This window comes from Crassostrea angulata, chromosome 1 (genome assembly GCF_025612915.1).
Source record: "Crassostrea angulata isolate pt1a10 chromosome 1, ASM2561291v2, whole genome shotgun sequence".
Classification (NCBI taxonomy): domain Eukaryota; kingdom Metazoa; phylum Mollusca; class Bivalvia; order Ostreida; family Ostreidae; genus Magallana; species Magallana angulata.
In genome coordinates this window covers 29,242,530-29,263,561 of record NC_069111.1, presented here as the reverse complement: position 1 = coordinate 29,263,561, position 21,032 = coordinate 29,242,530, and the positions used below count along the sequence as shown (strand labels likewise).

At 32.6% G+C, this 21,032-nt stretch overlaps 4 protein-coding genes across 4 annotated transcripts in view; 1 reads left to right on the top strand and 3 right to left on the bottom strand.

Moving 5' to 3' along the window:
* LOC128179495 (coiled-coil domain-containing protein 73-like) overlaps positions 1-21,032 on the top strand; it is a 118,856-nt gene that overhangs the window by 4,896 nt on the left and 92,928 nt on the right. The window lies entirely within an intron of this gene.
* Positions 582-3,430, bottom strand: LOC128179601 (uncharacterized). Its single transcript, XM_052847069.1, has 3 exons — positions 3,414-3,430; positions 3,118-3,271; positions 582-2,863 (listed from the first exon to the last, which is right to left on the bottom strand). Exons 2-3 carry the CDS (start codon positions 3,250-3,252, stop codon positions 1,955-1,957), a joined length of 1,044 nt encoding a protein of 347 aa, XP_052703029.1. The 5' UTR covers positions 3,253-3,271; positions 3,414-3,430; the 3' UTR covers positions 582-1,954.
* LOC128179613 (myosin-2 heavy chain-like) lies at positions 14,955-16,891 on the bottom strand. The gene is made up of 3 exons (XM_052847095.1): positions 16,742-16,891; positions 16,090-16,253; positions 14,955-15,954 (listed from the first exon to the last, which is right to left on the bottom strand). The coding sequence occupies exons 2-3, from the start codon at positions 16,222-16,224 to the stop codon at positions 15,073-15,075; spliced, it is 1,017 nt and encodes a 338-aa protein (XP_052703055.1). The 5' UTR covers positions 16,225-16,253; positions 16,742-16,891; the 3' UTR covers positions 14,955-15,072.
* On the bottom strand, positions 18,472-20,801 carry LOC128179506 (uncharacterized). Its single transcript, XM_052846936.1, has 2 exons — positions 20,672-20,801; positions 18,472-20,463 (listed from the first exon to the last, which is right to left on the bottom strand). Exon 2 carries the CDS (start codon positions 20,444-20,446, stop codon positions 18,899-18,901), a length of 1,548 nt encoding a protein of 515 aa, XP_052702896.1. The 5' UTR covers positions 20,447-20,463; positions 20,672-20,801; the 3' UTR covers positions 18,472-18,898.

Here is a 21,032-nt window from a genome sequence, read left to right as displayed (position 1 = left end):
AAGGGACATAACTGTACTTTTACATATGGGAATGGGAATATTAAGAGTAATGTACAGGAAGATTGCATTGAAATTTGTTTTCAGATACTAAAGTTTTAACTGGACTTGGCAAATATGAAGAATCTACATACGGATATGCATTTGAACCAATTTACTGTGGTTTCATCAATATTCAAGGATATCAATTTTTGTGGATAAAGTGAAAATCACAGTTTCAAGGATACGTAAATTCGTGGCCAATGACCATATCAATACAAAATGTTAATAAAAATCGCCTTTCAATAAACATTTAACTCGTGGATCAACTAAACAACGAAATCCACGAAAATTGATATTCAACGAATATTGATGAAACCACAGTAGTTGACCTTGACCTAATACAAAGCCCTGACCTTATGCTATGACCCCAACATTTTGTTTAAAATTGAATTTGAGATATTAGGTCAAAATCTATTATTAGTTCAGATGTCTTCAATTTGAGTTGTTATGGGCATGATGCTGTGCCACCATTTACCGTATGTGATCTTCATTCATCCCGCACATCAATACAATATGAAATAAAAACAGAGGCTTTATTTCTATCAAAAACAAATTTTTATTTCAGGAATCAACAAAACAAAGGGTATATTTGTAACATACCCATCATTATCAACAATATAATATAAAGGATTTTACTTAACAATGCAATCATCTATATAAAAAGTATTTATTAACAACTGTGCCAAAATAAGGATCAATGAATAGAATGATACACTGATCATCTAGTTTCATTAAAAAAAATGTTGGCATACAAATAAGATACAAGTACATATACATTACAAATAGTATTGTAACATTGTAACAAAAATAAACTTTAACAAACTTAACAACAGATGCATGCATGTAACACTAATTTGTAGGGTTTTTAAATATTTTTTTTTGGGGGGGGGAGGGGGTGGAGACCATGTGAATTAAATGCATTCATTTATAAAATGAAATGCAGTTCCCTGTGCAAAGGTAATTCTATTAACAGTAATTAAATTGCTTAAAATCTTAATACAGTTCCAGACAAAGAATTCATTAAATGTTTATCTTATAAACTCAAATTTCTTAACTCAATGGATTTGATACATAAAACGGATTGTAGACAATGCTTTAGTGAAATTCACTGCCAGTAGGACCTGCCTACCTTAAAGTTTAACATTAAATATTTTTGCAGTAACTAATATGATTTCACAATAGGACTAGTAAAGCCACATACAAATGGTGTATGCTGGGTGGGTTTTGTAGTGTTCAATGTTCAAATACTCATTAAGGAATAATAATGGTTGGCAAAAGATCAAACAGTATGGGGGCAGTGATAACACTAGCATTATATTCTTTTGGAAGACTATAACAACCGCTAACATGAAAAAAGATCTAATGAACAAAAGGGTTTCTTTTGGCTGAATAACTTATTACAAAAATATTACAAGCTAGTGTGCTTTTTCTTCTTTCAAGTTTCTTGCTTGTGATTTGCTGCGAGAGAAATCTTCAGAATTTGGATCACTACTGAAATTTTATGTGACAAAATATATCTTACGATCAGCGTGCTATTTCAAATCCAGAATTCAGAATCCAACTGTATTCTAATCAAAGCACACTTGTCTACTTATTTTGTGACTAAATGTAACAAACCTACAGATTATATCTTTGATTTTGGGAAAAATGTCATGTATTAAATTTGGCACAATTTGTAAATATATATCTATATATATAAATCTATAAACATATGTAAAAGTTTTGATTTGGCTGCATATATATTTTATATACATGTATATACCAGGTAGATATTTAATGTACCACAATTAGATTAAAATTAACTATTAGTTAAGTAATATGGCATGTAATTAAATGAAATAAACTTTGCTCTGTACAAAAAACTATATGCTTTAAGTATCCATATCCATGAATTACATGATAATATTTGATAGCATCAGCTCTGATAAAGCCTTGCTGTGCTATATATATGATTAGTATATATATTGTATGTGACATGGGATACCCTATTGTTTGGGTATTCAGCCTCACTTTCAGTATCAGTTATTTCAGTAACAAACCCTTCTTCTTCCTCTCTCTCCCCCTCGCTCTCTTCCGCCTGGGGGTCAGAGTGATAGCTACCATTACTGAAAGACCCCTGGTCACTGTTCTCTGAAAAGTCTGTAGACTCGGAATGCTCTCTGGCCCTAGCCGATGGTGGCATCCCAAAACAGGAACTTAACATTGGCATTGATAATAATCGCTGACGAACTCCTTCCGTGACTTTCTGACGAATGTCACGTTCCCAGTTTCTGCGTATATTTTCATTTTCTGTTTTCAGTTTATCCACTTCTTGCTGAAGGCGATTCACTTCTAGGGATCCCTGATCCAGCTCACAGTTTTTGGACTTCACCAACCGAGCACAGAGAACTTTGGCGTCCTTGATTTCCTTCTCTTTCTTGTCACAAAAGTCTTTCAGAATGTCTTTGAAATGTCGGGTCTCACAGCCATTGAAAACATCACGACAATCTTCAAGAGTTACCATGAATCCGTTCATACCTTCCATTAGTTTTTGATGTCCCTTTGGATATGCCTGTTTGTGACATGAACCATAGAGCACAGGGTAACCCCTCTTGAATAAAATTTCACCAAGAGGGTCAAGTTGGTTGCTTGTATGAGTTTTGGAATTGCGCTCACTCTGTTCTTCCCTGGAACGGTAGAAGCGCACTTTTTTACTGAGTTTTTTCACAATGAAGTTGTTTCTGTTTTCTAATAAGAGGGCCTGTGTCAACACTTGCAGTGGTTGTCCTTTGTTTTGTAGAATCTGTATCAGCTTTTTGATCTTTTGTGAGCTTGCTCCATGAATCTTAGATAAAATGTATGAAGATTATTTATTAAAAATGATATACTGGTAATTGGATTCATATACCGGTAGATAACATATTCAGTTCTGTTGGTATGTAAAATAATGCATATTTTTCTTACATTATTATTGCAAATTAGTAACCTAATAGTTTATCACATTTGCAAATTTAAGATTCGTAAAAAAATAATTTAATTATAAAATTTTAAACCTACAGCCATCACAAATAATGAACAAAAACCCAACATTATACTTACAGAGAGATCATGTTTTTCAGATTTGTTGATTTTATTTTGCTGCAGAAGATGTCGCAAAATCCGATCAGTGATGACCATGTGACTTTGCAGGTCCTGTCGCAGATTATGTAACGCCTGTTTCTCTGGGGAATCCATCCTCCTCAAAACACTGCTTCTGTCGTACAGAAACAAAATAATTACTGTTCATACATGCAGCGACTGTCATAGAATTCCTGTCACAGACATACTCAAAGACAAACTGATCATTCTAAAGCTTATGTTCCAGTAAAACAAACTTTAACAGTTTGGGAATTAACCTTGAAACAAAGAAAGAGACGATAACCCACTGCCAAGAAATGATTCATTTAGGTCTTTGAATTTAAAGAGACAGTTGTCCACCACCAGAACTGTGTGGGTTTACTTATATTCTAATCAATATGTCTTCAAGACTTCTATTGATCTAAAGGTTTGAGATATCGTATCTCTAGAAAGCTTATAAATTCATTTAAAACCACCGGGCCCGTTTTATTTTTGGAGTGTTAAAGCTTTCCTAATTTTTTTTTTTTCTATTCTAAAAGGGTACGTGTGTTTTGTAACAGTGTAAACATTACACCGAGTCTTTAATTTTGACAGATTTTCCATGTAGAATGGAAATCTTGGGGTTTGAAGAAAATCATTCACTGTTGGTTATTTTTCTGATATTTTTTAGAAAGTTAATTTGTATAATTTACATCCATCTCAAAATTTACATGATGAATTCAAAAGTTTTATGAATAGTTTTCCTACTTTTTAATTGTCTTTATTCATGTTTTATTAATTGCATTATATTATTTTATACCGCACATAATAGATTTATTTAAAGACTGAAAGAAATTAAGAACATCAGATACATGTATACAATTAAATGTTTATTACATAACTCACATTTTTATTTGATTATCCCAATTACCTAAAGTTTGACCATGCAATATGGTTTGAAATTTGAAAGCCCAACAAGATGCCTCTTGATTTTGGTCCACAATGAAAAAGGATGTTTGTTTGTATAAATGACCGATTATCACGTGGGAAGTTGAAAATATGGTATAAAGGTCAAGAATTTTCAGAGAAAATGTAGAACTCCATAAGCTAAATGCAGTCATAAATATGCCATCTTGATAAATTGTATACCTTTGTTCTGATCCATGTATAAGCTGGGCCCAGTTCTCCCCACCCGGAAGGAATTCTATCACTTCAAATTATACATTTAGGCCTGCATGAGTATATGAAACCTGTTTACTATCAAGTTAAATTACTATCTTTCTGGAAGCTTTTAGCATAAACTTAACTGAATATAAAATACACACTTTACAGAATTATACAGATCCAGGAGAACAGATATAATTTTCAGATTAATTTTAAAATTGATTTGGGTACAGTTTGCTGATTAATAGACATGATTAAAACTATCAGTGGGTTATTTTGGCAAATATTTCCAACCTATGTAAAGAAGATGAGTGAATTGTATTTGAGGCATTGTTTCATATCGTAATTCATTGTTTCATATCGTAATTAATAGCAATATTTATATGAGTTGATATTTTTTAAACAGTCTGTTCAAGGAAAAAATTATTTAAAACGTGTAGAAAAGAAATTTTCTCCTGTAAAAATTTATTGATCAAGAACATAGTATATACTAGTCTAAGATTGACTTACCATGGAGTTAGGAAGAATGATGTATCAAAATAACTGCCTTCGATATTTGGTTTTGCTATGTACTGTATGATATATTTTTAGTTTTCCTAATAAGAGGCTTGGATTAAAGTGTTATAAGCCCCCTGCTTTAGAAATGCTAGTTCCCACTTGCAAAACACCTGTAAATTAATCTCATTGACGTCACGAGACCTTGTGATAGAGTAATAGATGTATTCAAAGGTGGTATACTATTTGAACATGGCATTTTAAAAATCTGACAATTTAAATTAAGCAACGCTGATGTTTTATTGATATCGAAACTGTCCCTGATCTCAGATCTTTTTTATGGTGTTGAATTGTTAAATTTGGGGAATTTTCCTATTCATTTATTGAAGTTTTTCTGAAATTTGTTCATGACTTCTTTATATATTTAAATAATAATGCAGGAATATTATAATAGAGGGTAATATCAATAAGAATACCTGAAATAGTTGAATGCATTTAATCAATTTTTTAAAGTTGATAACATTGATTATGAAAAAAAGCAACACTAATTGTGAATCATTAGCACTTTCATTTCATATGTTCAGACATTTTTGATTAAATACATAATGTGATATATTGTGTAATATCCTTCACACCCCCTACCCCTAAATCAACCAAAAAACAAAATAAAGTGAAAGAGGTAAAATTGAAAAAAAAACTTTAATTTATGGTTTATTGAAAACCATCTGATTAATTATTAAATAAAAAAGAGTATTTCAATCATTCAGTCAAAATCATATCTGCAATAATGTAGTACTCTCCCGATTTTTTAGCTCACCTGAGCTGAAAGCTCAAGTGAGCTATTCTGATCACATTTTGTCCGTTGTCCGTCTGTCCGTCCGTCTGTCTGTCTGTCAATCTGTAAACTTTTTACATTTTGAACTTCTTCTCTAAAACTGCTTATCCAATTTTAACCAAATTTGGCACAAAGCATCCTTATGTTAGGGCGAATATAAATTGCAAAAATAAAAGTCCGATCTGTATTCAAAGCGGAGAAAACCTTGAAACTGTAGAAAAAGGGGGGTGCATTTTTAAAAATCTTCTTCTCAAGAACTACTGATTCCAATTCAACGTAGTTTAGCATAAATTATCCTTATGGGAAGGAAAATATAAATTGCAAAAATTAAGTGCTAATTCTGTTTCAAATCTGAGTTATTACGAAAATAATAATAAAGGAAATGAGTGTTTCAATCAGTTTAATAGCTTCGGGTTCGGCATCCGGTAATCCGGCATCCGGTAAAATGGGTAGGCAGGACTTGGTCTGGGCAAAACAAAGATTGGCAGTTATTAATCTGCCAATCTCATTAAAATTTCAGGATATTTGATGGACTAGTATATTTGTATTCGCTGTAAATATTGCTGCAAAATAATGCGTATTTGGAATCGACGATTGTCGATCTGCCTTGGCTTTTATATTGCCACGGCCCGGGTTTGCATACCCATTTTACCTAGACTCGTATTCCATACTTCTAAAACGAGCTTCTTTGTTTAAAGCAGCCATGACATTATACGAAAAAGGGTCGATCTGACTATGATGAATTTGCTTATTGTGCAACAGTTCGCGTATGAAGGGAAATCTTTGAAACATGCAAAATATATTGTTGCCGATTTTGTGAAGTAAATTCAGGCTAAATATTTCAATGCGTTGACAGTTTTCACACATGACGTTGGTGTTAGCTTGTTCCGATTTTCGTTTCGTTTACATTATTTCTGTTTGTAACCTGGGAACTATAGTCTGTATTATTTCGTGATTTTTACGTATCAAATCAAACAGAGACTTTGGTAAATCAAACAGTTAACTGTTTACCTGCGCAAATTAAGCAAAATCTGATGTATCAAAAAATAATGAAATACAATTCATTCTATCGGTAATTCCATCGGCATTATCTTTTGCGTAATGGTAGATTAATGCAATAGGTTTTGTTGCGATGCTCGTCATTTTCTCGAGTTTATTCAGTTTAAATAAAGTTTGACATTGCTGACGGAAATATGTAGGTATATACATGTATATATATGATTCATTTCGAAAAAATAAATTGTGTTCTTTATTTGTTATAGTGAATGTTTCTTGTGTTTAATTGTTTTCAATTTCTATTTACTAACCATATTTGAGTGTTAAGCTTCAAATTATAAGCAAGATACAGAAATTTTCTCACAATTCTATGTTTGTACACATGATCTTAAAAACTAAAGATTAAATCAAAGTACTGAAAGTACTGAAAAGCGCTAACCTAGCTTGGTTCAAAGAAAATTTACTGTGTGCAAGCGTAGGCGGAAATGAGCCTTATTGAAATTTTGGTTTATGTTAAATGAATATCAATTTAAAGTATCGAAGGCCAGATTTCTTTAAATATATGTTACTTTCTTAAGATGATGTGAATTACAAGCTGGACTTGTATATGGATACTTGCCTGAAAAAAGATATGTTAAAATCACAAATTATACCTTTTGAACAGTAATTTTTCACAGTTTTTGACATTTTCTTGCAAAGAATCGATTTTATTTTTCTATATTTTAGCTTCTGAATACGCACTATATTTTTTACTATATTTTTTCATCACTGCGTAGCATCCCGTGCTGATGTACGTAAGCCCCGCAAACCAATCGTATCTACTCGGCCATTTCCGTCACCCAGATAACTGGTTCCCTTTACCTCTAATCAGTTTAAATGATGTATATTTCTGCTCATAGAGGGCAGTTATTCCTTGCACCGGAAATAGAAGTCTAACGATAATAAAGCGCTGAGCTATGCTTAGCGCTTTAAAAAGTAAAAAAATTGTCAATATTTATTTAGAAAATTTTCAAAGTCTGTTCGTTCAGAAACAAACTTTAACATTTTATTGTATTGTATACTTAACATGTTTTCGTCATTATTACTCCTACTGTACATGTGATCCTTCACTGTGTTTGTGTACATTTGGATAAACTGATTTTGAACCTCAAATAGGTCTTGAGTGAATAAAAGAATATAAAATCTTAGGCCATTCTTTTTTTTCATTTTAAATGCTGAATAGGAAATACTAAGTTAAAAATCATAAGCTGAATGTAATAAACTCATGTGAACAAAATATGAATCAAACCTAGGCGAACTGTGAGCTCTGTATCTTGCTTATAATTCTACGATTGACGCTGAAATTTTGGTTGAACATTAGAAAATCTCTATGAATTAGAATATGTTAAATACTTGTACAAACAAAATAAAAGAATGATACTATTATTCTGTATATATCTTCTCTCTGGGGCCCTCTCTTTATACAATAAATAATGTGAAATCTACATCAATTTTGATAGTTTTTCAGACACGAGTAAATAAAAACATCTTTAAAACAGTTTCCATATTTCTGACACATTTCTGTTGCGGGGATAAAGTAATTATCGCTATTCCTAAGAATATCACATCGGAAAATTATCATGGTTTGTACGAGAGGTAAATAACAGTCATTTACTTATAATGGAGAAGACAAATAAAATTTTTGAATGTTTTTAATTTGAGGAATTGAGCACATTGAGGTACAATTTTCTTCTTCACATCTATACATGTAGGGTTTTTAAAATAAAAAACAATAACTATTATTTTTTTTAATACAATAACTAGTAAGTACTGAGTAGTTGATGAAAAAATGTACCTATATGCACTCATATATTTTGATCGCTTTACAACGTGGGGGGGGGGGGGGGCAGAACGAAAATATAGGGATTTGGAAGTTAACAACTTAACAGTATACCTCTACCAAATGTTTAGTTTTATATCTTGCGTAGAATTTTCTTATTCTGGTCAAAAATAGTATTTCATGAAGGTACAATAATTATCAAAGATTACATGTATACAAAAATAAGTGTAAAATTCGAATACTTTACAATATTTATTTTTTGTTTTTCTACCGAGGGACCATATGACACAATATATCTTTTGAACGCCCATTGTTGCTCAGGTGAGCGATGTGGCCCCATGGGCCTCTTCTTTTTTTTGGGGGGGGGGGGGGGGGGGGAGGGGGGTAAACATCAGATACAAAAAATTGGAGAGAGCTACATCATTGCAGCTAAAAATCATATTGTACAGGACCTGCATAACAAAATCCCACTTTGTAATAATTTAACAATTTGTATTTTAATGTGAAGAAATTTAAACAGAGTCTGATAGTAATTTTAAGTGTCTCATGTATGATCATGATCTAAACCATATTTGATCCATAAAACTTGATACAGTACATTAAATTAACTGCATCTTGGGTTTTCTTATTTGTTCAATTGATATCCATTAATGTATTCAATGCAACTATCTAGACCAACTTATGTATATTTCACCACATGCTTCGCTATGCATGGGGCCTAAACTGAATCTGTTTTTGTATAAATTATAGGTATTATTTGGAAATCCTCCATTTTAGTATGATTTGACATTGGTATGCAGAATTTAGTTTGTATTATTTTTAATTAGTGAAATTTCATTGGTCAGAACATATGTAAGTACACTCTGAAGGAGGAAGAAAATAAATGTTTCTTGGAAGTGTAATTTTATCTCATGGAAAAAATGTATCTATAAAGAACGTTTACATCATAGTCTAATTTTTAGGACCATGCCATGCATTAAGATCGTATTTGTTTACATTGGAATCCATTTGATTGCATGTCTGTACATCCAACATTCTTGCTCTTTATACCATCCTCTTTATATTTCATTCCACAAATCCTCCATGAGTCTACTCTGCAATGTTTTTTGCAAATATGAAACTTAAAACAGATTGTGTTGAAAAAAAAGCATTTATTAAAAAATGCCAAAAGTATTGAAAAATATTATTATACAATGGTCACGCTTGCTAGATGAAAATTAAACAGCATTTGCTACCAATAAAAAAATAACAAATCACCCTTGTCTTCTTTGGCATATATCACAAAATAATGGATATGAAAGCATATACAACATATAATTGACTAGAAATGGCAAGAAAGATGGGGCTATTTGTGTGTAAAAAATGCCACAAACTTGCCCATAGCTATTAAGATTATGGGCAAGTGCCCCATCCAGTTATGTTTTCAATCAAAGACAATAAGACAGTGTACAAATTTTGACTTAAGTCTAAAATTGCTTAATGATCCTGGAGCCTGATGTTTTCAGGTTTGGCACAAGTTGCTCCTGACCTCAGGTATTTAATGACCCTGTCCTGGGGTCAATAATTGATGGTCAAGGTCACATCATTATGAACATGGCAAGCATAAAAGAGAAAAAAAAACCATCCACTGAGAATGTTACTCCAATGGTCAGTTCTGCATGGTAAACACTGCTAAAATTGAAATGTTTGGTGTTTTGGGTTTTTTTTTTTAATATAACTGATTTAATCAGATAACTGAATTAATACTCACAAACTTTTCATAAAGTAGCTGCTAGAACACAAACTGTTCCAGGCCAGTTTATGTACTGCTAATTGTCAATTTGGTACCAATGCAGCTTATTTCCTATGATTCAATTTTTTTTTTTTTAAATAATGTATAACAAGTACATAAATTATTACAAAATGTTTTCTTTATTAAAGTGAAATTATTACAAAATGTTTTCTTTATTAAAGTAATGTTTTAAAAAAAAAAGAGGTATGTTATATCTGCATTCAAATTGTGACCCAGACAAAAATAAAATCGTGCATAATTTATTATTGCTATATAGCTGGGATATTCTTCTTGATTCCTTTAATTGTTTCATCTGTGATATTGTTATGACTCTGCGTAAATTTCAGATTCACATGTTGTTCAGTTTTACTGTTTACCAATTAATATTTACATTTACTTTCTTTCCCCCTATCAAATTGCATTGATTTAATTGAGTGATATTTACGCATAACACAGAAGACCCAATCACCAGTTCTGGTGCATATGGATACAGTCTTCCTTTAGTATTTCTCGAAGAACATGACTGACTCTCCTCGCGACTTCATAAAGCCAGATCACGACCTGATACTATACTTACGCTGATTAATATTTCATTTATGTAAACACATTTTATTAGTAAAATGAATTCAATTGATTAATTTCTTAGTAAACCAAAAGTAAATTTATCAAATTACAAAATGAAAAATAAAATTCTCTTATAAGTTATCAAATCTCTGTTCACTATTTTTGTCAGCATGATTCAGCTGTTCCAATGGCTTTTCCGTTAATTGCACATTGCTCGTTGAATAAGGAAGAGATTTTTAAAAATAAATCATGTTTTTAGAAAGAGAATAAATGTTAAAAAACGTAAATATAAGCATTGAATCATTATTTTTTTAAAGATGTGGTATCATTACTGCAACGGGGTGTGGAAACAAATTTTCATAACGCGGTAGCATGATTCAGCTGTTCCAATAGCTTTTCCGTTAATTGCACATTGCTCGTTGAATAAGGAAGAGATTTTTAAAAATAAATCATGTTTTTAGAAAGAGAATGAATGTTAAAAAACGTAAATATAAGCATTGAATCATTATTTTTTTAAAGATGTGGTATCATTACTGCAACGGGGTGTGGAAACAAATTTTCATAACGCGGTAGCGTGCGTTATTCATTTTGTATGCACACACCGTTGCAGTTATGAGACCACATCTTTCAAAAAATAATGATTCAATGCTTAAATATATACCTTTTTTTTTTTCTTCATTAAATTAGCTCTGAGATTGTGGAATTTGACTTCAGAAGAAAGAGATATCAAATTGTAAAAAGTGAATCGGAATTCAGTGTCAAACTAATAAAAAGCTCCATAATATCAGACTTATCTTTAGACATGCAATTTTTAAAGGGCTTCTTGCTTTTAACAAGTTATCGATTGATCATTTGCGTGCAGATACACACTGTAGTCAAATTGTTTAACCCTTTAAAACCTTTTTTTCCCATTTTGTTACTGTCCAATTAAATTGTCAAATAATGAAGCATCAATTCATAAACAATTTTTATTTCTTCATTTTAGATATATCAGCTCTCTTTGTGGTATATTAAAAACATTTTTAAGTGTTTGACAAATTTCTTGAATAGCTCAATTCAGGCGATCTTATCAGTTCAAGAATTTCCCTGGATAACCATAAAATAAAAATGAAAGATTAGAGTAAAACTTTAAGGGCTGCTCATAATACTTGTAGTATTCAACATGCTGATTTGAACAGGATATTTGATTTGGAACTTTGTACATGTAGTATTTACTGAGGTCTTAATAGACGTTATATCTATGTTCATTCCCCAGGGGGGGCCCAATTTTGAACCTCCTCTGAGTTGAGATATGTAAGTTAAAGTTCTCTGGCAGAATAGGGGAGAGTTTTTCAAATATGGTTATAATTAAATTTGTCTTGTATTTGTATTAATTGTAAGGTATCCCTGTTCTCAGGTTTACAGTCAAACACACATTCATATGTAATTTACCTAATATGGTAAAATTTAAGTCATTCCTTTGCAATAATTCTCATCTATTTGTTAAATTATCTTTAAAAAAATCCAAGGGTGTCAATTTTAAGTACGATCTGTAGTTTCTGAATTATGTGGGCACATGCAATGATCACGTGTCTTAATTTGAACAGCCACCATTGTCACCTTAACTGACATCTTGATTATGAAAGAAGTTGAGACAAGTTATATTTTAGATCCACACATTTTTTCCAGAATATGTAAACATTTATACCAGTAGTTATAATGATTTTTGTGGGAATTTAAAGAAAAGAAGAAGGCATATCCAATAAACTACTTCGCTAAGATTACCTAAAAATGGGAGGGGGGGGCATATGAAAGTCTGAAAATGCAGAATTTGGCTCCATTTCTTGCTCTTAGTTCCTCTTAGTATTTCATAAACTCTGGTGCTTTACTTGAGGTTTGAGTTCTCTATAATTTTCCTTTGAGCATTGATCAGATGTTAAAATAATTTTTCCATTTGGGCACTGAACAAAATGACTTTCTGTAATAATGGACACTGAACAATAAGGACTTGAAATGTTTTTGATATATGAGCACTGCAAAGTACAAATGTCTTGTATTCATGCACATTTTTCAGCTCTAATAACTGTATATAGCTGAAATTATGAATAAAAAAAACAAGGAGACAAGATTTTGTAGATTTAAGATTAATTGATTGTTAATTTGTTATGAGAAGTCTGAAAGTTGCTTGGTCATAAAATAATAAAGTAAGTACATCCAGGCTCGAATATTGATTATTAAATTTCATACATTGCTGCATAAGGCATTTTTTATAAGCATTTACATGCCTACAATATTTTGCAGAAATTAACTTTTCGACATTTTAGTATACATTTGATAAAGAGCATTTCTGAATGTATGTATTTACATGCATATATGCATGACATTGAGTGATGTACTTGATTAGCAGAGCTGGGTACGTATACATGCTTTCTACCAAAAATCTTAAATGAATACACAATGAAATATAATCAATCTGCAATAATAATGGGCAAAGCAGCATTCAGCACTGCATGCCTGTTTACAATGTGTCAAACTAGATCTACTGCACTCTCTGACATGTTCTTTGCTTATAGTTAGGAAATGGTTAAAGTACATATAATGTTGATGGCATCCACCACAGCAAGGTAACTCTAAAGAACAGGTGCAAGGTATTCAAGTTTTGTGGGTTCCAATTTTATAGGAAGGCATAATTGGATGTTTATCAGACTATGATATTGTCTTTCAGGGGCCAGATAGTATTCTTTGAGTAACTAATTAATTGTGTTGCTTTGTCTGACCAATATTGGGTTGTTATTGCTCTTCTGTAAAACTTAACAATATTCGACATGGTCTTGTAAAGGGGAGTAATCAGCCAATCAAAAGACTCTGAGCATGAACCAGAAAATCATTAATTAACAAGAATAATTGCGATACTCATTGACCATGGTTTTAACTTTAACATGCCTAGTGTAGCAGAAAATGAAAAAGATCGATATGCTTTATTCTTATTCAAACACTATTTAAGTACACCTAATACCCATAGATGAGTCATCTCCATATGGAGATTTAAAATCACTAAATGGCTTACATTTATGATGGTTACCAAGACTAATTCCTTTGCATGTGCAATATTACAAGCAGGAACCCTGTGTCTCAACTGATTTTATTCAATAGATTGCATATTGTCAGATTTGGTCATGTAATAATCTTAAAACTGAGCATATGATACAGTTTCTCCTATTGAAATTGAGTTGGGTTCCAATCCTTAAGTTCAAAGCTTTATTATTTGAGAAGTGGTTATAAATCTTATGCAATTTCTTCACTTGTGTTCTTTTATGAGTTCAAATGCCCATTGCTGTAAGAGATATTAAACTCGATTGGTTTCAGATATGCAAAAACTAAATCTAATGATTCATTGCATTTTTTTTTTACCTGTAGAAACTGATATTTCTTCAATTTTTTTCTTAAACTGTCATTTGATTTAAAGATAGATGCATTGGCTCTAATTTTATTTCTTGACATCAGTGATACTGGAGGATTGAATAGATTTCAAAATTTAAAAATTACACAGCACTGAATAGTTAATGTTATACAGGGACAAATTTCAGAGAGTACGATAACTTAGTATTCCAGCATGATCATAATTTGTGAACTTACATGATTTTTAAAACTATTTAATAAAACTTTGATTTCTCAAAAAATAGATCTGTGTTCTTTCTTGAATTTATTGTCTGACTTAATGTCATTGCAAAATAGTTTCAAAAGAAAAAAATGGTTATGAGGTCAGATGTAGATTTCAAAGAAATCTTACTGATATTTAAAATCAAAATATAGATTTTGTAACTTAATGTGCATGTGTTAGTTTCATTAAAGTGATTTGTCCTCAATATAGAGCTGGACATTAACAGTATATGGTGGTTTGCAAATGTTAGTCTTAATATTGGCATTCATCCAAAAAAGTGAACTTTCCTATGTACCTAGGATATTTAACATACATTGGACTTCCAATTCCAATAGCTCCTTACCAGGTTAGAACCCTGTTAATCTACAGAGGCATTCTAATAGCAGGGTGGTTTCTTTATCCTCTGATATTCACTGAACTATTGGCTGCCCATGGTCAGTATTGACTTTGGCTAGAAACCAAGTTCTAGGTCAGAGTTTTTGGCAGGGAATCTTAAACCTTCCCTTAGTTCCCAAGAAATAGGAATTCAGGAAAGAAAAAAAGAATAAAAAGAAAATTTATTTTCAACAACTTTAATCATATAACAAAATAAATAACAAGTCTTTGTACAATAGAAAAGATATAACAATGTAACAACTTTAAAGCTACTCTGTTAAAAAGTCTTAGATAAGACACTAATTTTGAAACACTTTGGCACTGCTGTACATGTGATTGTTGTAGATGTTGTAGTTGTGGACAATCTTGGATCCTTTCTGAATCGTTGTCGTGCTTTGCCTCGGACCAGGAATTTCACTGTCCTGTTCACATTCAGAGTCATATTCACTTCCAGAATCAGAGTGCTCTACTGGCTCTGGGTTTCTCTCCAGGGATCGCTGACGTAATTTCTTGTCTAGCTTGTCCGCCTCCGTCTCCCTGTAAGGATCAGCGGGAGACAGGCGGGGAAGCATCAGAAGACGATCCACATTCTCCTGCACCTTGTTCTTGATTTCCATTCCCATTTTCTTGCGCATAGACTCGTTTTCCACTTTCAATTTTGTAAGTTCTTCTTGTAAGTCGGCAATGTGCTTCTTTTTGTCTTCCAAGTCACTGTTTTTGCTTTTCACGAGTTTGCTACACACAAGTTTAGCATTTTCAATTTCCTGCTGTTTCTTTTCTTTGTACTCGGCGATGATTTCTTGAAAACTCTGTCTCTCGCTGGATGGCTCCAAGCTCCCACGACACTTGGTCACATCCTCAACGAACTTGTTCAGGTCGTCAACAAGAGCCTGGTGGCTGGTTCCTGCACTGACTTTTCTAGATTGACCATAAATTGTCAGATATCCACGCGTGTACAGAACATCGGCAACATCATCAAGCTGACCGAAGTAGGAGGAAGTCTGGTTTTCTTGTGCTTGAAGACGCTTGCGGCAAAATCGAACCTTTTTCTTAAGTTTCTGAACAATGTAGTCATTTTTCACATCCAGGAGTAAAGCTTCTGTGAGTGTTTTTAAGGGTTCTCTTCGATTTTTCATGATCTGTAATATTCTTTTCACTCTTTGGCAGTTGGCTCCTTGTCTCTATAAAAAAAATTAAGAAAATAGATGCAGATGTAAGGTTGATTAAAATTAACTTTGAACCATGGCAACAAAAGAATTTTACAATCAAACCATTAATCTGGAATTAAAAAAAGTGCTCAATTGAATGACACATACCGATAGTTCATATTTTTCAGCCTTTGTGATTTTCTGGTTCTGTAGGAGATAGCTGAGCATTCTGTCACTGACCACTGCACAGTTCTGTAATTCCTCCTTTACAGTGTGTAAAGCTTGTCTTTCAGCGGGCTCCATTTTACTTTCAGTGCTCCCTACTCAAAATCCTGGTCAAAAATGAGCATTGGTTATCGTTAAATTTCTAAAAATTGACACAAAGCTTTTAAAGAATGCCAAGACATTTAAATGATCTAGTTCAAAGAGAGGTGCATTGGTTTTGGTTTAAGTGTTAAATGACGTAAATCGGGTCAAAGGTGACATATGGAAATCTTTATTTTGGGAACATGCTTATCGTTGCTCAAACAGAAATCTTGGCATTGTTAAGTACAGTCTTTGCTTAGAAAGATAGGGTGCGCAACAATTATTCAAGCATAATGATAGATTTTGTGACACCATGTGATTTGACAAGATAATGTAATATGCATAATTATAAGCTATTTAATTCTTTTTTTCTCTCCTGGAAAAATATTAAAAAACTTCCAAAAAACATTTTCCTATTTAGTTAATTATGTTTTTGAAGGTGGTGTCATTTGTTGTTCATTAAAAGGAAGCTGTCTTAACTGTATGTCAATTTATCATAATAAATGATACTTACGGTTATAATTACTGAACCCTTTACAGTCAGGTACTAGTGAACCATTCAGTTGTCAACTGTCGTCTTGAGTGGGAAATCCCAAGCTTTCGGGTACATTTGCAATGCTCGCTTGAATTGGAACTGTGTCAAATATTTCAGTCGTTCATTTATTCTTTGACGTCACTGGATCCATTGGATTCAAATGACCTGGCAGTTCGAAAAAGCTTTATCCCATGAGTTCGAGTGCGAAAGTATTTAAATCCACACCGTGTATTGGCCTGTATTATGGCAATTGGACGCTGTTTAACTCCCGTATCTGGAGTATCTATCAATAAACTCTTGGCCATGAGGAATATATGGCTGGGGTTAAATACATAAACAGCGATTTCCATTATTGACAGAAAGCTTTCTTTCAATTGTCTTGTCCCCCCCACATTCTGTATATGAGGGACAACTTTTCAACAGATTAGAATTTACCTGTGTTACTAAAGATAAATTTAAAGTGGTCTAGTACTGTGAAGAGTTTCAACATTTTAGACATTATGTTTGATCAACCTTGTTCAATGTGATATGTAATGCTATTTAATGATTTGGTTTTGTAAACTCTGTAATATAAGAGAATTGTGTATACAATTATTAAACAGAAAGGTAGCCGTTTATTTTTTTAAACCCAAAGCACACTTAATATACGATTTCGTCGCAAAATATTGCACTTTGGCAAACATCAGACATTTTTAATATTATACAATATTTAATTTAAATATATTCAAAGAAATTAAAATAACACAATTACCATTTTGAAAGAGTCTTAATTAATTATCTTACACAACATCATAAATATATTTTGTTAGGGATATAGAGGAAAATAGTTTGTATATGATAAAACAAATGGAAATTTGACTATTTGAACCACTCTAAACCAAAAAAATATGATTAAAACTATGTTCTACAGGTATTATAGTATATGTTTATATTGAATTAGTTTTGGTTTAATGTGGTCTTTGTACTGAAAATTAGACAAATATTTCAATTAGTGTATTTTCTAATATATCCTGTATATAGCTATACATGTATGTATTTAAAATCAATCTACCGAAAGTGTTATATGCGTGGCTTAGTGGTAACTAGGAGGTCTTTTAGATATTGTGGTCGCTGGATCGAATCCACCAAGTAGGAAATATTTTTTTTCACTTAATTGAAGCATAAAAAGAATAGAGAGATTAAGTTACATGTATGTAATCTTCTGGGTTTTTTGGTTTTTTTTAAAATTATCTTGTTTAATTCAGTCGAGTATGAGCACACCCAATATATATAGATCTCTTCATTTACACTATACATGTACTCTATTTACACTTACACCCATTGCATTTTGCTTGAACTTATCTTGGTTCCGAATATCAGCTAACATTTTACACAGATTTTCCCAAATTTTTGACAAAATTGATCAGTTGTTACGGACACCATTATAAAATCAGTATCTGGGTTTCGAAAATCATACTGCGACAGCTAGGAACCTGAAGCTATTTTTAGTAAAAGGTTCTTTCCATCCAAACACAGGTGTAGACGAAATAATGGGAAACGGTGCTATACCTCTTTAGTTTAATCTATGAATTCATTGAAAATTTAGTATATGTAATATATGATTGTCTGTTTGCAAATTCAAAGATATTACTTGTCTTATATAGATTGATACAGTTACAAAAATGCTAATTGTTCTTTGACTGCAAATTAGTTTTATATTAAAAGCCAACTTAAGTTACATTCTCTTTGCATATTTTATTGCCCATACATACTCCATTTACTGAGTTAAATTCACATAATTTCCACAGTAAATTGAGAAAATATAACTCAATGACAGTTAATTACCAAAGAAACCCCAAACATATGAATATAATTATGTATTAAAATAATGAAGGTTTTTGAACAAATGAAATGGAAACAATTATAGGTTACATTATTCATTGGAGACTATTACTCTATGTAACCATGATGTGCATGTATGTGTAAAAAATTGATGAAAATGTTTCCAAGCATGGTTATTTTAAAAACTTTTTTTTTAAAATGGGGTGTCAATGCTGCCAAACTTGAATGAACATTGGAACTCCAAGAAGAACAAAGGGGTGTAACTCTTACATAGGATATTGATACAAATGCACTGGAAGTCATTTGGTGTTCAAATTATTCCTGAATAAAGTCATCACCATGTAGAGACTCGGGATTGGCAAACGAAATGTTGGATTCGCATCGCATGGCTATTTCACTTGCTTCATAGCGGTCCATGGTCATATTGTGTCCGTGCTGAGCGGTTCTGTGGTGTCTTGTAGAAGAACTGGACGAAACATGGAGATGGGATCTGCTGCTGCGTCCAGTGTTTGCAGAGTCTCTGTGGTGTGCATTAGAAGTTGACACCCGGTCATGGAAGATTTGATAGAGGTTGATGTTACTGACTGAACCATGAAAGTGGTTTTGATATCTAGGCTCCAGGTTCTCTTGAATGCTAGCTGGTAGGGGAGTGGATGTGGTAATTGCTTTGGAGACAGTTTTGACAGTTTCTTGCATGGTGGTTGGAGCACTGTCAGTTTGGCAGGAAACATTTTCACTTTCAGGTCGCAGATTTGCATGGCATCCCTTATCTTCTGTTTTCTTCTGTGATTTCCTCCTAGCCTTAGACATGTTGTAATTCAGTTTTTCCATTTCCTTTAGTTTTTCTTTCATTTCATGGTAAAGTTTTTGGAGTTTCTTGTTTTCGTTTTCTTTTTGAGTGACTCTATGTTTTTCATCTTCAATCAGTTTTGCCATTTTCATTTTTTCTGATTCCAAGATCTTCTGTTTTTCCAGAAGATCTTGCTGCTGCTTCTCCCAAAACTCATTGCACTTAATGACATCTTGCTGAATTTCAATAACTTTTTCTCGGCAATCCTCATTTATTTTTTCCTTTTCTTCTTCAAATTTTTCTACCCTCATTTTTAGTTTTTGAATTTCATTTTTTTGTTTGATGCTGATGTCTTTGTATTGTTCGTGAAGTTCACTTTTATCCTTATCAGTGGAATCCCTTTGTTTATCGACAACACTTTCTACAAGATTGTGAATTTGCTCTTTGTGGTCAGTCTGTGATAAAATAGCTTCAGCTTTGGTCTTACCTAGGTTTTCTGATTCAACTATGGAAAGAACTGCTTGTCTGAACTTCCTTTCTCTGTGGCTGAATTCCTCCAATAAATATCTGCAGTGAACCAAAAGGTTTCCACTTGTCAGTTTAGATTTTGGTAAGAAGGTTCTAAGTTCTTCAGAAGATATAAGTTCTCTGCAGCGTTTTTGACACTTTTCTATGCTTTTGACTTCCTCTTTCAACTTTCTGGTAAATGGTATTGATTCAGGAATATCAGAAAAGTCAAAAGACTTGTTCAGAAGAGAGAGGGCTTGTAGGATCTTTGTCGACTCTTCAAGAACTTTTTCAGTGTGCAGGATTTCCCCTCCATTTGAATGACAGAAAGAGTAAATGACCTGGGCAGCTTTTGTTAACTGATTCACATCAGTAACACAGTCCTCCTCAGTTTGTGTAAAGGTTTCACTGAACTGTTTTTTAGGCACAATTATTAGAGTCTTGTTTGGTTTATGTCGACCCTTTTGTTTTGGGATGACACGTCTCGCGGTCTCCCTGCCACCCGGTCCGAATGACTTGTAGTTGATGTTCACAGAAGGGCTATCTTTAGCAACTGGTTTACTCATCACTTTTAGTATGAAATCTTTTTGAGAAAAAAAAAGACACAGTCGATATTGAATACCAGATTGATTTACATGATGTTTTTAGATAATTAAGAAATATTCCATACACAAAAAATTTCATTTCAAGACCTAGCTAAGATAAAACAGACATTTGCAAGAAAACTTTATTTTGCAGTAATTAAGGAGGAGAAATCTTATGAGTATTTTTCAAAATAAGCAATTACTTACCATCTGAGACAACCACAACTTTGGATCTGATAGTACACCTCTGGATGTGGTCAATCAGCTGTGTCTTGAATGACTTGTGGCGTCGTGCGTATAGAGCTAAAACAATGGCCAACACATAAGATGTTCTGATTGAGTTCCATCAATGATCTAATAGACTATACCCAGTCAGATAGCTTGTTTGAGAGACATGCTCTTTGAAGGACATTCAAAAACAGCTTTGTAATGCTCTGCTGTAGAGTGGATTTTGGTTAAGACAGGGTGTTTCCCATCACAGATGGTATCATTATTGCACCTAATTGACAGTTTCCTGATGTTTAATTGTGTTTTTTTTCTTACAAAATGATTTTTCAATGACTTAAAA

What these genes read in the sequence shown, in the direction of transcription:
- LOC128179506 (XM_052846936.1), bottom strand. Translation starts at nt 20,446, where the DNA reads ATGAGTAAACCAGTTGCTAAAGATAGCCCTTCTGTGAACATCAACTAC.
- LOC128179601 (XM_052847069.1), bottom strand. Translation starts at nt 3,252, where the DNA reads ATGGATTCCCCAGAGAAACAGGCGTTACATAATCTGCGACAGGACCTG. An exon ending in CTGAAAAACATGATCTCTCT is followed by an intron (nt 2,864 to 3,117) that starts GTAAGTATAATG and finishes ATTTTATCTAAG; the next exon opens with ATTCATGGAGCAAGCTCACA.
- LOC128179613 (XM_052847095.1), bottom strand. Translation starts at nt 16,224, where the DNA reads ATGGAGCCCGCTGAAAGACAAGCTTTACACACTGTAAAGGAGGAATTA. An exon ending in CTGAAAAATATGAACTATCG is followed by an intron (nt 15,955 to 16,089) that starts GTATGTGTCATT and finishes TTTTTTTTATAG; the next exon opens with AGACAAGGAGCCAACTGCCA.